Genomic DNA, 15,412 nt, shown 5'->3' with positions numbered 1-15,412 from the left:
GTGTCCCAGACATGTTTATAGCCTCAACTCACAGACAGTTCATGTATAAACACAGTAGGGTGGGGAAAATGAAATAAAAACCAAAACCTTGAAAGAGATGTGAGTCTAATTTTGTTTCCTAGGTCTCGATTTCTGTATTTCAAGGTAAAAAGCTAAGCTTCAGGTAAAGCTTAATAAACATCTGCTGGTCCACAGCACCACACTGTGCTCAAATACCCTCCTTGGAATAGAAAGGGGGCAGTGAGCCCAACCTTAACCACCAAAGTGTCTGGCCCCACCTGAGCCAGCCAGGTGACAGGCAGATTGGCTTCTTGGCCGCACACAGAGCTCTTACACAGCTGGCCACGGGTCCTGGCAAATAAAAGGGAATTGCCAGCAGAGCCAGGAAGCTGAAGATCAACAGCACTGCTTTCCCAGCCACCGCGTTGGCAAAAAAGCAGCTTTGCATGTCCACAGGGGTGAGCTCCTCACACTGCACCGGTCGCTGGTGTCTCCCGTCCTGTGCACTCCAGGCTTCTGTGTAAAAGAAAGCTTAAAATCTTGGTGGTTCTCACGGAGTCTTAAGCAAACATTCAAAGATATGACGTAAAAAATAACTCTGACCTCTCCTTGTGGGTAAGAAAATAAGTAAACATTTGGAAAGATAACTGAACTTGGCATACCTCACGAATAATCAACAGCCCAATCGGTCATTAATGGAATTAGTTCCTCTGCTTTGCTGGCGTCCCTTCAAAATGGGACATCAGTCTCATTAACTAGGTCCTCAGGTGTCCCCCAACTAAACGAATCCAAGTATGAACACCTATAAAATAAAAACTAACGATTTCTTTTCCTAATCAATCGTAAAACAAGCAAAACAAGCAAGGGAATACTAGCATCGGCTTTGTTTGATTTAAATCCGAATACCTGAAATCACAGAATTACACCTTTTCAGCTAAGTTTCTAGCCAAATTCGGAAAGGCAAAAATAGTTTTAAAAAATCACACAAAGCATTTAACAGTTAAAAAAAAAAAATCCTAAGTAAATATTTTAATTAATTTTATAAATTTAGTACCACATACCTAATTTCTCCTTTACATCATTTTAATCAGAAAATCTGAGGTCAATCCCAGCTCTCAATACTGTGTGACCCTGGGAAAGGAATTCCTAGGTTTTGTGGACAAAGAGAGACCACATACTAAGCGTGACCACGCAGGGGAGGCCTGCATGAAGGCCTTACCAACTCAGAGACCTAAAGTAACCACACAGGAAGGTCTGACTTCCTAACTATAAGCCAGTCATGGCAGATAGTCCTGTCCTAGGCCAGTATATTATTTGACAAAAATCAGTCCTTTTTTATCCTTACCCGAGGAAATTTTTTGATATTTTGTTCAGATAGAGTGGGAGGGAGAGAGAGAGAGAGAGAGAAACATTGACGTGAAAGGGACACATCAAGTGGTTGCCACCCACACGATCCAACCAGGGACAGGGACAAACTGCAACCGAGGTACGCGCCCTTAGCGGGAACCGAACCCGGGTCTCCCTGGCCCGCAGGCCAATGCTCTAACCGCTGAGCCAAAACAGCCAGGGCGACAAAAATCAGTCTTTACCTTAACTGAGCCTGTCTATTGTCTTTTTGCATCTATGTTAATATACCTTTGGAATGTCAGGGTCATTTCCTTTTTCTCGACCCCTCAGGACACAATCTCCCACCAGAGTAGATCACAGAACCTCCTCACTGTTACTGGTGTCCTGTTAATTATTAACTGTTAACTATCCTCTACCCACCAATGTAAAAAAAAGTACGTGTCTTTTCATTTTAGTTTTTGTCCAATCCCGGAGATTTTCCCTCTGTGCTACCCCCCCAACCCCCGACCTCCCTTATCTATCACCAGTGAATTTCATGTTACCCCCTTACAACAATTGTCATCGGTTTGGCTCAAATAAACTCATAAAAATTCTTACAGGTTTAGACGTTTCTTACATCAACAGTTTTCAAACCTTTTTCTCAGGTGTAAACTAAGGCTATTTCCCTAGTCTACACAATTGCTAAAGAGATTTAAATTGGTATTATGGACCTGTATTTTACAAAATATAAACTAGTTTATTATCTTTATTCCATTGACAAGAAGAAAATTATGAGATGTTCAAAGTTAAAATTACAGTGACCGGAGAGGGAGACATGGAGACAGAACAGTTAGCTTGTTAACAGCCGTGGACCAGAGCTCTGACAGACTGTTCACCTTGCCGTGTGTCTGCTGCAATTTTGGATTAACGTCCAGGTGGCTATTTCCAGATTACCTGTCCAGGCACCGTGAACAGGAGCCTGCTCCTCTTGTTCACACGTGGGCCTCCCTAACTGCGCCTGTCCCGGGGCTCGTCCGTCAGCTTCCTTCTCCCTCCGCGTAGCCTACAGCGCAGGTAAATTCTGTCAGACTGCCTCCTTCCTCCCCTTCCCCGGGAGATGCATAAAAACGCTTGCAAACTCCCAGACCATGGACACGGTTGGATATGTTCTTTTCTACCTAGCCATGCTGTGGTGGTTTAGGCTCCATGCCCCAAGACTAGTCTCCCTTTTTCTTGCTAACAATGGCCTAATAAACCCTTTCTTTTAAAAGACTTTTATCCATGTAAGTTAATATTTCTTTGCTTTACACCATGCAGTTAAGGTCCACAATGCAAGATATTAGTATGTCCTTCTATTAGCTGTTGAACAACAAACAAATCCTGGCCTAACCCCTTTTCTCAAATGAAGAAAGAGCCACAAAAAAAGGTAACATTCAATCAGAACTTCAAACACAACAGGCACCCAACAAGCATTTACTGAATGCACAGAACCAAGCCAAGCCTCACAGAAAATGGCAAGTCCTATATGACCCATTTTCCTTCTACTCAATTAAAATGTGCATTAAAAAAAAGACGTCCCAAACACAGAATAGTTAAAGAAAACACACACACACACAACCTTGGTATTTGGCTATGCTAACCATGAAAAAAACATGTGAATATCTGTTCAACAAAAATGCAAAAAAAAATAAGTATACATATAAATACAAAATATTTATAATTTTTCTTTACGGGAGAGTTTTCTGGAGTAACCACTTTAAACTGTCCCACTTCTGCCCGGCCGATGTGGCTCAGTGGTTGAGTGTTGACCTATGTACCAAGAAGCCATTGGTTCCATTCCTGGTCAGGGCACATTCCCAGGTAGTAGGCCAAATCCCCAGTAGAGGGGCATGCAGGAGGTGGCCAATCAATGCTCTCTCTCATTGATGTTTCTCTCTCTCCCCCTCTCTTCCTTCCTCTCTCTCTAAAATCAATTTAAAAAATTTAATAAATAATCCCACTTCTCCCTACTCCATTTATGAAAAACAAAATGTTGCTTGCATCAAAAAGTCCACTGCACCCAAAGATTGATATAGCTGATGGCATCCTATGGTAAAATTCTCAAAGTTTTAAAAAATATACTGTTTAAAGTCAAGATCACAAATAGTAAGTAAAAACTCATGTGGTAACACCAGAATATTATTTAGAAGTCTCAAGTATAACATAAAATATATTTTATTTTTTTTCCTAATACCAAAATCATTATTACATTTTATTAACAAATTAATTTTATTTTTGTTACAATTTATTAATTATATTAATCAATTTATTTTTGTTACAAGATGTTTCTCCTTTTTCCCCCCAGATACCCTCCTCTCTATCCCCTCCCCAACCCCCAGCATTGTGGTCTGTGTCCATTGGTTATACATACATGCATATAAGTTCTTTGGTTTATCTTATTGCCCCCCATACACACGCACACACACACCAAGTTTGTCAGTCTGAACAGTACTCCTTTCTATGTCTCTGGGTCTATTTTGTTCATCAGCTTTTCCTGTTCATTATATTGCACAAATACGTGAGATCATGTGGTATTTGTTTTTCTCTGATTGGTTTATATTTTTAAAAGTTGAGAAACTACCTACCCTCACATAGCTTACTGCCTAAATTAACAGGACTTTAGAATTTGACTGATTTCTTAGCATAACTTTATGATCCCTGGAGATCTGCTCTGGAGCTCATGGTTCATCAAAGAACTTGTGAAAGACTCATCAACTCTTATGGGAAGTAGCAACAACCAACTTTCCTCCAAAGACTCAAAATCCTTGCCTGGCTATTGCCACCAATCCAAAACCACTACATTAGGACCCTTAACCAATGCTAAGCAAGCCTCCTCACTGAAAGACCCAAGAATTTTATTCCAATTCTCAGTGAAACCCAACCTTGCCCTTCTCCCTCCACGTCTCTGCCAAAGCTCTGTGGAGGTGTTTGTTCTCCCTCACTGCACAAAGCCACAGGCTTGTCTTATCAGTCTGTGGCAATGTCTGGGGAGCCAGCATTCAAAACATGTCAAATAATAAAATGAATATGCTGCAAATGACAAAAGAACTATGGAAAATTAATTAGTGGTAATATTAACAATCGATCAACAATTCAGGAGTATCGGCCAAAATGATATTCTAGGAGTCTAGATCTAAAGATTAGTATTTTATTAATGTCCGAGGTTTATATAAAAATATAAAGTATTTATTACACCTATAAGTGACACCAAGTCAACCCACAGTGAAGTGTTCCAAAATGAAGAATTTACAGAAACACATGTTCAAAAATTAGAAGTTTATTTTAAAAATAGTAGCGTGTTTATGAAAGAAAACTACAAACATCTCAAATAGGGAAGGAGAGAAATTAACTGACTTTCAGATTCTTTTTATTTATTTTTTTTCTTTATTGATTTTTTTAGAGAGAAGAAGGGAGGGGAGCAAGCGATAGAAACATTGATGAGAGAGAACATCGATTGGCCGCCTCCTGCCTGCCCCCCACTGGGGATTTGGCCCACAACCTGGGCATGTGCCCTGACCAGGAATCGAACCCGCGACCTATTGGTGCATGGGTCGAGGCTCAACCACTGTGTCACACCAGCCAGGATGACTTTCAGATTCTTTCACCCTCAACTTCACAACCCAAAATCTGTATCAAAACAGCAACCCCACATACAGGCACACCAGGGACACTTGCAATGTGTGCTTCCCTTTCACCAGCCACAACTTCCATGTGCACTCCCTCTCCTCCCACTCTGGTCCTGTAAATCAGGTTTGGGCTTCACCTGCAATTGCTCAGGCCCCTAGAACCATCTAGAGTTTCAATAACCCACTTTGGGCTTCAGTCCACATCCCTGCCCACCCCACTGTGTGGTCAACCACTTCAGTCCCAGCCTCACTGACTCCTTGACTTGGCATTCCCAGGTCGAAATCACTTCCAGTGACTTTCTTATTTTCAGCTATTAAATGGGGGATACTCCTAAAACATAGAGTTGTCCTGAGGAGCGAATAAAGTAAGATGTTAAAGCACTCTGTGAATTCTAAATCACTACAAGCATCAGCTGTTATGACTATTACTGCTACTGAGTTAGCAGTTAGTTGCCTCTTGGTCATTTCATATCACACTCCCTAAAATAACACTCCAACTGTGTCCCCTCAGAGATGCGTTCTAGTTCCAGCTCAGCCACTTGTTCTAGGTCATCTTGGGCAACAGCAACTATACTCTACAGCAAGCTTATGATTTTTAAATATATAGGCTTGAACTACTCTGTTTCTAAGATCCCTTGCACTTCTATGATTCTGAGACCCCCACTTTACTGAGAAAATTGAAAGCATCAAACACTTTGATCTTCCCTCTCCTGCTTTTCGAAATGTCTCTGCACCCCCCCCATCCCTTCATTCCTTTTCTTGGATACCCCAATCATCTGTGTTTTCCACACAATGTCTACTTTCTTTTCTCTAGGGCCTGCCCATCCACATCAGCATCTTCACTTCCTCTTGACTTCTTTCACACAAATGCCAATCTTCCCTCCCAGGAAAAAGGACATTTTCACTTGATCCTCCCATCCTCTCTAGCCACTATCCTTCCTTTCCCTTTGTTGGAACTTCTTGACAATAACTACCAGTTATTTCACCTCTCACATTCCTCAACTTAAAACCTGGCATCTACTAAGGTCTTTGCTCAACTCAGTGTTCTACGCCTCACCCTCATTACTAAATACTATTCATGACATCCCCTCCCCTAGCTCCCAGGACCTCATAAGCTTGGTTCTTTCCCTACATCTCCAACCCTCCTCTAAACACAGACACCTCCCAGGACTCTGTCTTCGGTTCTCTCCCCTCTCAATCCTACTCAGAAGTTGATATTTCCACACGTGACCTTTTATTTCAGTTTCCACCACCACCTTGAACCACCTATTTACAGAGTGATGATACACCCTGTCCAACCAACTCACTCGTGCTTGCTTCTACTCTGCAAAACTTCCCAATAATTTTTGCTTTTTTTCTAAAATACTCTTAAGTTGTGGATTACAACTTGTCTCCTGACATGCTCTTCTTTTATTCGTCTTACACTGATCACCTAGTTTAGGTCCTATCAGCATTATCTAAATTTTATACCTCCTTTCTCCCCAGCCCCTACTAGACTCATTCCAAGCCCTCATCATTTCATATCCATAGCACTTGTAATACTCCATTACCTGGTTTCTCTATGGCAGGTCTCTCCCTCTTCCAACACTTTTTCCAGACTGCTGCTGAATGATAAGCTAATGCCTTTGTAAACACTTTTCAGCGGCTTCCCAAAGTCCATGGAATAAAGCCTAACCTCCCTCTCAAGACTCTCAAGCTCCCACCGCTCCAAACCCCAACTCTCAAGAATTCACAGTATATGCTCCAAGATTACCAAACTAATTTCACAGCCCTGGGCTAAGAATGCTGACTCAAGCAGCAGCTTTTTGCCTAGAATGTACTTCCCCAACACCTATCCACCTGGTGAGTCCCCAGGCATCTTTCAATTCCAAGCTCAATCCTCACCTCTTCTTTAAAGATTTTCCTGCTGTCTCCATGTGAGTCCAACTATGCCCTTGATGTGTATAATGGACCTTGTTCAGACTTCTAATAAATCTAACTCATATATTTTTTTTTTGGGGGGGGGGGTCCTTGCAGGGATGGTCTTGTCATCTCTCAAGTATTTCTCCAGCATTTAACACAGGGAACATCCCCTGCAGGTAAACAGCACTTTTCACTTGCTAATTCTCCTGAGCACAGAGCTTCTCTGAGCTGTCTCCAGGTCCTAAACAATGAGAGCGCCAATGTTAATAACACCACTATGAAAAGACATGGGAGTGTACTATAATCGCAGACTATAAGGCAACTCCCCCACTTCTTTCATTAATTCCCCAAGTGTTTTGCCTTTACCACAACCTGAGCAGAGGAAGCACTTAAAGAACTTAATTGGACCAAATATTAACCAGTCTCTGATGTGCAAACTGATTTTAAAATAGCCCTTGACCTGGAAATACAGGTGCATTCCAATGTACACCCTGATAAGAAAGGACAGAGGATAGAGTTCAATGTCTCAGAGCTTGCCAAGACAAGAGTTCCTTGTGATAAGCATAGCAATATTTGAGTCACAGTCTGAATATGTTCATCCTCTCTAAGAAATCTCAAGAGGTTACATATGGCAACGTCTACTCTCAGAAAACAAAATACAGCTGGGTATATGTGAATGAAAACCAAGTGCAGCGTAAATAAATAAATAAATAAATAAATGGTGAGGTAACCTAGTTACAGAGACAACAGTTCTAAAGAGTTCAATCAAACCATAGAAACAGTTTCCATTTTAAACACATTAGGGTGTTAAGAAACTAAATTACTTCAAAATGCATTTTATGCATGGCTTCCTGAACACGTTTTCTCTTATTAAAATCTTGTTAGCTTCTTCTAGTTGAGGAAGTCCACACAGGGGGTGCTGGTATTTCCTTGATTCTACCAGTGCTAAAGCAAAACAAGTCCCAACCTAATTAATTCTATTTTTGGTCTAGTTTCCAAGGCAGTTTCCACAAAGACTATTCTCACAGCCCACTGTTTCTAGCTTTGTAACATCAACCTTCAAACGCTGGCAACTGTAATATTTTGTGTAATTCCTTGCCACATATGTTCTCTTACAGACTCTATTTAATTCCCAGCTATCAAAGGTAGGGAAAAATAAATAAAGGAGACGTTCTCTCATTGATTCCAAAGCTTCAGTCCTGAAAACACTGTTGAATTAATTATTTCATGATATCATGTGATATGTTCTTAACAGGGCTTTGTGACTTGGATTATGTCAAGTTCATCAACATCAAGTTCCAGGTGGAACCCTCACCAAATCAGAACTGCCAGTGAGTCTCAGCAACAGTACAAACCAGAAGAAAGGGAATCAGGAGACAGGTTCTAGTTCCAAAAGGCCACTAACTTGACCTTGGGGAATACACTTCACTTCTGTAATTCAAACTGCAATACCTGCTTCCAAGAAAGAATGCTTCTAGGAATAGTGTAAGTGCTTTGAGCTTCTAAAATAAAATAAAATTTTATTAACAGAAGATTTTATAAAACATCTATTCTCTGGCCCAATTATCTAAACCATCCAGTCTAAAAGGTCATAACACAGCGTTTGTTTCTTCCCCCAAATTCCTACCTTCACCACTGCATTAACAAATAACCTAAACTTTGACTCTTTCTACCGTTCAGTAGAATAATGGTATTATATCTACTTATTCTTAATGTGAAGCAAGGGTAATCCATAAAAATAGGAGTTAAAAGTCCTCAAGTAGCCTCCTGTCAGGTCAAATGAAATCTACTGGTAGACAGAAGAACTACAGTGCCTGCCGTGGACTCAAAACAGGAGGATTCAACAGTGTCACGTGTAAGATACTCTTATACCTCCAAAATCTATCCCACTGAAAAAGGGCAGAGGAAACGAAAGTGCTGATGTGGGAGCGCGAGAAGCCAAGCCTCCGGCGTCGGGATCCAATAACATGTTAGAACCCCAGGTGTTTGTCTTAAGTTTAGCCCTCACTAACTTTGTTTCTTCACCGAGAAGAGGTGTGAGGTGGCGGCTAAGCTGCTCCTAAGGTGCCTGCGGGTCCCATCGAGATACTAGCGTCGGCCCCAGACCCCAGGGAGGGCGAGCGACGGGAATGAAAGAAACTAAATTGTAGTCGAGTTGAATGACCCAGCAGCGGCCGCGGTCAAACGCACCATCCGTGGGGTCCGGGTTCTCCCCCACTCTAGCAGCGGGGAAATAATCCAGGCCGGGCGAAGGCGCAGCGAGAGCCCACAGCTCCACCTGCATTCCGTGGACCCCACCCTTGTTCCCAGGTGTCCCGCCCAAGCCAGGACCCGGCCGCGGCGTGGGTGTGCGCCTCTCCTTACTTTGTCACTGGTGCTCTCGGTTTCGTGGTCGCCGCCAGCCGCCACTCCCTCGCGGGGCGGCGGCGCCAATGCTCCCCCGGGGCCGGGGCAGCCTCCCCGGTGCCTCAGCTCCAACATCTCCCGCTTCCGTGCGGCCGTGGCGGCCTCCAGCGCCCCGAAACCCGAACTGCGCACGGGGTCTCGCCGGCTGGCCTCCCTTCACCCGGCAGCAGCGCACTCCACGTCCAGCAGAGCCGCGGCCACTAACACGCCTCCACCACGGAGGCGCGGCCGCCGCGCCAGGTCACCCCCAAAACGGCATCAACGAGCGAGCGCTCGAGGCCGCCTCCAGCGAGTGCGGCGGAGGGGAGCGGGCGGGCGCGGGGGCCGGGGCCGGGCTCCGGTGCGTGCGGGCAGCTCGGGGCGCCCGGCCCGAGCAGGGAAGGCGGAGACGCGGCGGAGCGCGGCCACTGGTTGCCAGGTGCGCGTCCCCACGCAGAGGCCCAGGTGAGAAGAGAAGAAGGAGCGGGGAGGGAAGAAGGAAGCGTGACCCGATTTAGAGCTAAGCCGGGCGCCCGCCGCCTGGGCCCCGCCACTCCCTGCCCCGCCTCCGGACTCTGCTTGTCCCGGCCCCCCTACACCTTTCTCCGGGTTCCGGCCTCCCGCAGCCAGGTCACGCGCCGTAAGCCCCTCCCCGCCCCGCCCCTCTGCGCTGCACTGCGGTTCCCACAGCCCCGCCTCCCCCTCCCAGGAATGACGTCACGAGCCTCCATGGCTCCGCCCCATCTCTGCATGCACACAGGTGGGAGCATTGAGAAAAGGTGCGAGCTGGGCCGGCTAGAGGAAAGGACGAGAGAGGTGGAGGAGGGACGAGCTACGTGCCTGGATGTGAGGGGTGAGAACTTGTGGACTTGTCACCGAACAAGTGGTAAGACTGAAGCCGCCTGCTGGCTATGGACAGCACTCAGCAATACCCCTTCAAATGACCACCGCCGCATCAGCTTAGCACACGGAGGCGTGTCAGAAGTTCAGAGGCGTCCCGAAGCAGGAGCTAGTCTGGCAGGATGGACTCGTTGACCTTGAGGCATTCTAGACCAGTGTCATCACCTTGAAAATAAGAGATGCATTTGCCTCACTGGGCGTCCTGGGCTGGGTTGGCCAGTTTCAATCACAAACCCAAGCTCTGTCTTTGATAAACTCTAGTACTAAATCTCACAAAATTCACTGCCTAGGGGCCGAAAAGAGAATCCAGCCCCTGAGATACTGTGGGGTGCAGTTGCCAACCAGCTAATCTGTGAACAGTCATGGACCTTGGGCTGCTAAACTGGAACAGGAAGGGCCCAAGATATGCCTTAATTCTATTCCAAATCCCGTTAGAAGGTGATTACTTTTCTTGCCATGTATCTGCCACCTGGTCATTAGTGAAAAGCTGACAAATGGAAAGAAGAAGGAGACAAAGAAGAGAACTAAATTAATAATATAAATATCTCTAAGTCCTTACTGACACATTGAAAATAAGATTTTTTAAAAAAATTTAATAACAAACAAAAACAAAAGTCAAAGTAGTATGCATTGAAAGGCAGAGCATAAAGACATCGTTTTACTTCACCAAAACAAATCTTGAAAGCTCTAGGTTCAGATTGAGTCACCACATTTTCAAAAGGATATAGAGAAACGAGTCACTTTTATGGAAAGAGTAACAAAAATGGTAAAAGACATGAAAATATAGGTCCTTTGAGCGATGGTCTTGGTGTGGTTTGCCTTAAGAAACAAAAGACTGTGGGATGAGTAGGTTAATCAATTATTCTTTAAGGACCAAAAATTAAGGACTGCCTCATTGTCCCGAACATAAGTTTAAAGTGGTTGCTGAAGGTAGAAGTGGAATTTCCATCTCTGGCTCCCTCACCCCACCTAGCAAAAGAGGGCATTAGGAGTGTTCCACTGGTCCATTCTAACCTTTGTGGAAGTTAAGTCTGAGTTCCAGTCCCACCAACGCCACTATTGGCTGAGTGGCCTTAGGTAAGTTATTAAGCCTTAATGTCCCCCAGCTATAAAATGGAAAGTAAGGAGGATGGCTTTTCTGGTCCCTTACTGCTCACACATGACTCTGCAACAAAAGTCTCACTTTATCAGAAGCTAGACCTTCCCCCCCCCCATGCCTAAAGAAAAGGGGACCTAGCATAGCAATGTGCCAGAATGGTTTCCTCTGTCTCCTTCCCCTAATCAACACAATAGCTCCTTTGACTTTCTTTCATTTGCTGTAGAAGAACAAAAGATAGTGTGAGAAGTGGCAAAGGGGAACAACTGAGGACTTAAGTGCATGGCAGAACAGCTAGTACTCCCTGACCCAGGCAAAGGGGGACCAGAGCAGAGACTGCCAAAACAGAGTGGTCAACTACTTTACCTCACCCTACCTTAGGCTATGCCTACTTCCTGTATTTCAGCTGAGATGATAATTTCTTCCTGTCTTCTCCATGATAGTTATTGCCACTCATCAAGTGTTTACACTGAGCCCAGACAGCAGGTACCACAGTTTATTCACCTTCATAGTGCCTCATATAGTCAACTCATGAAGAAGCAAATGGGGAAATGGATAAATGGCAGAGATATAGCATAACCAGGGAAAGGTGTAGAGTATTTGTGATTTTTTAATTAAAAGGTCTGTATTAGGTGCTCACTGTCTTCATTTTTCTGTTTGTTTGTTTGGTTGGTTGGTTTGTGCCCCTAGCAGGAACTGAACCCAGGACTCTCTGGTCTGCAGACCGACACTCCAACTGCTGAGCCAAACCGGCCAGGGCATGTCTTCATTTTTTACTTTACGTGAACAGAGATTGATATTAATATGTATTAAAAGGAGGTTCAAGGCTGAGGAATGGGGTAGTCCCAGAGATGTGGAAGTGGGGTACAGACTGACAATCCCCAGAAGAGGGGGTGGTGGGGGAGAGATAAATCACAGAATTTATATGCATGTATGCATGAACAGTGGATATGGACAACAAACTGGGGACAGGGCAGGGAGGGAGAGGGAGGGGGGAATCAGTGGGGGGGAAAGGAGAAACATCTGTAACAAAAATTAATTAATAAAAAAAAAAAAGTAGGTTCAGGTAATGACTTGCACATTTTCCTTAAGATATGTTGTATAGTTAACCACATCTGCCTGAGTGGGCTCTGTGTGCTCAGACTTTCTCTATGTCTTTTTTCTTTTTCATTTTCATCTACTTTTTTTTTCTTTTTCTTTATTCGGGGAATTTACATTCTTGAAGTTTATCACATTTATGTTTAGTGACACAAAATCTGACTTGTAATGCTTTCTAAGACCTTACCTGTTAGTTTTACAAGCATGGAATCCGCTAACCCCAGGCTGACGCATGGTCTAATCATATAGGAGACACTTGGCCAATACTTAATGGTTGATTTCTAGATTTTCTACTTTAGCGATATTGCAGTGATTTATAAATCTTAGCGAGGGATTTGCTAGAGGGGAAAGAGGGAGAATGCTAACATTTATTTATATGGTTTTTCTTTTAGTTTGTTTTTTTTTTTTTTTACTTTCTCTTTTACCCAAAGACGGAGAGCCCTTACTTGAAGTAGTAAGTACAGTGATACCTCGGTTCTCGAACATAATTCGTTCCAGGAGGACGGTCGAGAACCAAATTGTTCAAGAACCGAAGCAATGAAACCCAATAGGAAATAATGGAAACTGGATTAATTCGTTCCAAGCCCCAGAAAATGCCTATTTACTGGCCTAATTTGTATATAATATGTAGAAAAACATAAGTCTCAACAAGAAATAAAAATGTACAGTATGTCTAAGGGTTCAATTCAGTGTAAAGCGTGACTCTCTCCACAAAGCGTGACTCTCTCTGCACTCACACTGATGACGCAAGCAAGGCGCGCTGGGCCGAATGAACGCCATTCGGCTCAACTCGGCTCATCTCGGAAGTTCGAGTTCCAAATATTTGTTCGGATTCCAAGACAAAAGTTTCTCGAATCTCCTGGTCGAATACTGATTTGGTCGAAATCCGAGGCGTTCGAGAACCGAGGTATCACTGTATATGACATGGAGAAGCCCCGTTATCTTTCTCTTCCCCGAGTACCCTCGGAGTGTTCCCAAACTGATAAACATGTCTCTTTTGGGGGGGGGGGAGGAATTTGAGCTGCTTTCCACACCAGAGTCTCAAAGGCGCCTGACTGGAATGTCCCCAAGCTTGCCAGGGTAAGAAGAAATCTTCCTCCGCCAAGTGTTTCCGGTTGCTTGGACATCCACGTAATAGATTTTGTCGCTTGACCTACCTTTCTCTGGTGCTCCGTTAGTTCAGTTTGTGAGTCGGAAGTAGGAATTTCTGATTTAGGCCTACCAGCCAAACATTTTGTGGGAAATTCTTGAAGGACAACTTATGTTTACATTCTTTTTAATGAAACTGCCCAGGAAAAAATGGTGTACCATCAAGTATTACAGTAACCAAATCTCAGCGGAGTGAGTGCGGTGGTGGTGTTAGAAGCACAGGTTTCGTATGTGGGCAACCCTGGGTTCAAGCCCAAGCTCCACCATCTTCTAGCTGTGACCCAGTTTAGGATATGGGACATTTCATCACACAGAGCTGAAGCTACATCCTAACTGATAACTCTTTACAAAGCGCTTTCACATAGGTTGCTTTATTTATTCTACTCAGCAACCTAGGAGGTAGGCAGGATAAATATTACTATTTCCATTTTGCAAAGAAAAATAATCTAAGCTTCAGTATGTAAACTGACCAGGTTTGCAGAGGAAATTTAAGATTGAAACCTACATTTTTCTACTTCAAATTCTGCCAGGTCTACTATGTACTGCAAAAAGGTAGGAGTAAAAACAAGTAACTTTTAAGAGGGGACAGCTTGTGGTCACAGCTAAACACAGGAATTCTGGAGCCAACCTGAGTTCAAGCCCCTGTTCTGCCACCTACTGGCTGGTGCCATCAGTCAAGTAACTTAACCCTGTGCCACAGGGTCCTCGGTCTAAAATGAGGATAAAGGGTAATACTATTATCTCCTAGAATTCTTATGAAGATTAAGGTTAATATACATAAAATACTTAGGACTGACCCTGGCCTGTTTGGCTGTTGGAGCATTAGCCCGCAGACCAAAGAGTCACGGGTTCGATTCGGATCAAGGGCATGTACCTTGGTTGCAGTTTGGTTCCCCGGGGTACTTTGGGAGGCAACCAGTAGATGTGTCTCTCTCATCAGTGTTTCTCGTTTTATTTCTTTCTCTCTCTCTCCCACTGTATCTGAAGATAAATGAAAAAAAAAATATCCTCAGGTGAGGATTTAAAAACAAACAACAGCAACAAAAAGTTAGAACAGCGCCTGGTCATAGTGATACACCATGCAAGTGTTATAATTATTACCATTTATATTATTGAAAGCTGCATTTCTTAAGAGTACCATATTCAGCTTCTACACTCACTGAAGCTGCAACACCCCACAAGACTTTGAAGAAAAAAGGATATGCTAACATTGCTCTGCAGTTATGAATTGGGATAGGGCAACTTTGCAAATAAGAACAAAGAAATCATCAGCCAATCAAATTAATTAATTTTTGCTGGTGGTAGTAAGATGCATGAAATTGGCATTCCCTATTATCAACTGGAATCCATTACTACTGTGCATCTTGTATATGATAGGATGACTACAGAATTCTTTTTATTTCTAGCTTCTCCATCGAATCATAGTAACTCTTAGCAAATTGTACTTTGGTAATTTAATTCTTTTGTAAAATAGGTCATTTATTCCTTCAATAACTTTATAAATTGTATCTAAAAGAAGGGTATATATGTGCTTTTGGTGCTGAATGGCTCAACTATTTTGTTAATGTTGAGTATTCCTGGATTTATATTTTTTGGAAAGTGGTCATTTTAGAGACCTGGAAGAGATTGGTAATTATCCTTAGAAATGCTGAACCGCTATTTACTTCAGATGATATCAATTATCTCTGCTTAACAAATTGCTGAAACCCAGAGGTATCAGTCAAGATTTTTACTTTTTTAAAATTCTTACTTGAGGATATCTTTCCATCTATTTTTAGACAGGGTGGGAGGGAGAGAGAGAGAGAAACATCGATGCGAAAGCGACACATCAACTGGTTGCCTCCCTTGACCAGAATCAAACCCGCAACTCTTTGGTTTGAGGGCAGATGCT

General features: G+C 43.4%; 1 protein-coding gene across 1 annotated transcript in view; it reads right to left on the bottom strand.

The window, feature by feature from the left end:
• Nucleotides 1-9,603, bottom strand: part of CDS1 (CDP-diacylglycerol synthase 1) — a 61,994-nt gene extending 52,391 nt beyond the window's left edge. Inside the window, exon 1 of the mRNA XM_036243898.1 lies at nt 9,258-9,603. Coding sequence (XP_036099791.1) covers nt 9,258-9,374 — 117 coding nt within the window. The 5' untranslated portion in view covers nt 9,375-9,603. The remainder of the gene's footprint in view (nt 1-9,257) is intronic.
• Nucleotides 9,604-15,412: the final 5,809 nt, after the last annotated feature.

The sequence above is a fragment of the Molossus molossus genome, unplaced genomic scaffold, assembly GCF_014108415.1.
Source record: "Molossus molossus isolate mMolMol1 unplaced genomic scaffold, mMolMol1.p scaffold_m16_p_1, whole genome shotgun sequence".
Lineage (NCBI taxonomy): Eukaryota > Metazoa > Chordata > Mammalia > Chiroptera > Molossidae > Molossus > Molossus molossus.
Note: the sequence above shows the minus strand (reverse complement) of the source record. Positions and strands in the feature narration are given on the sequence as shown.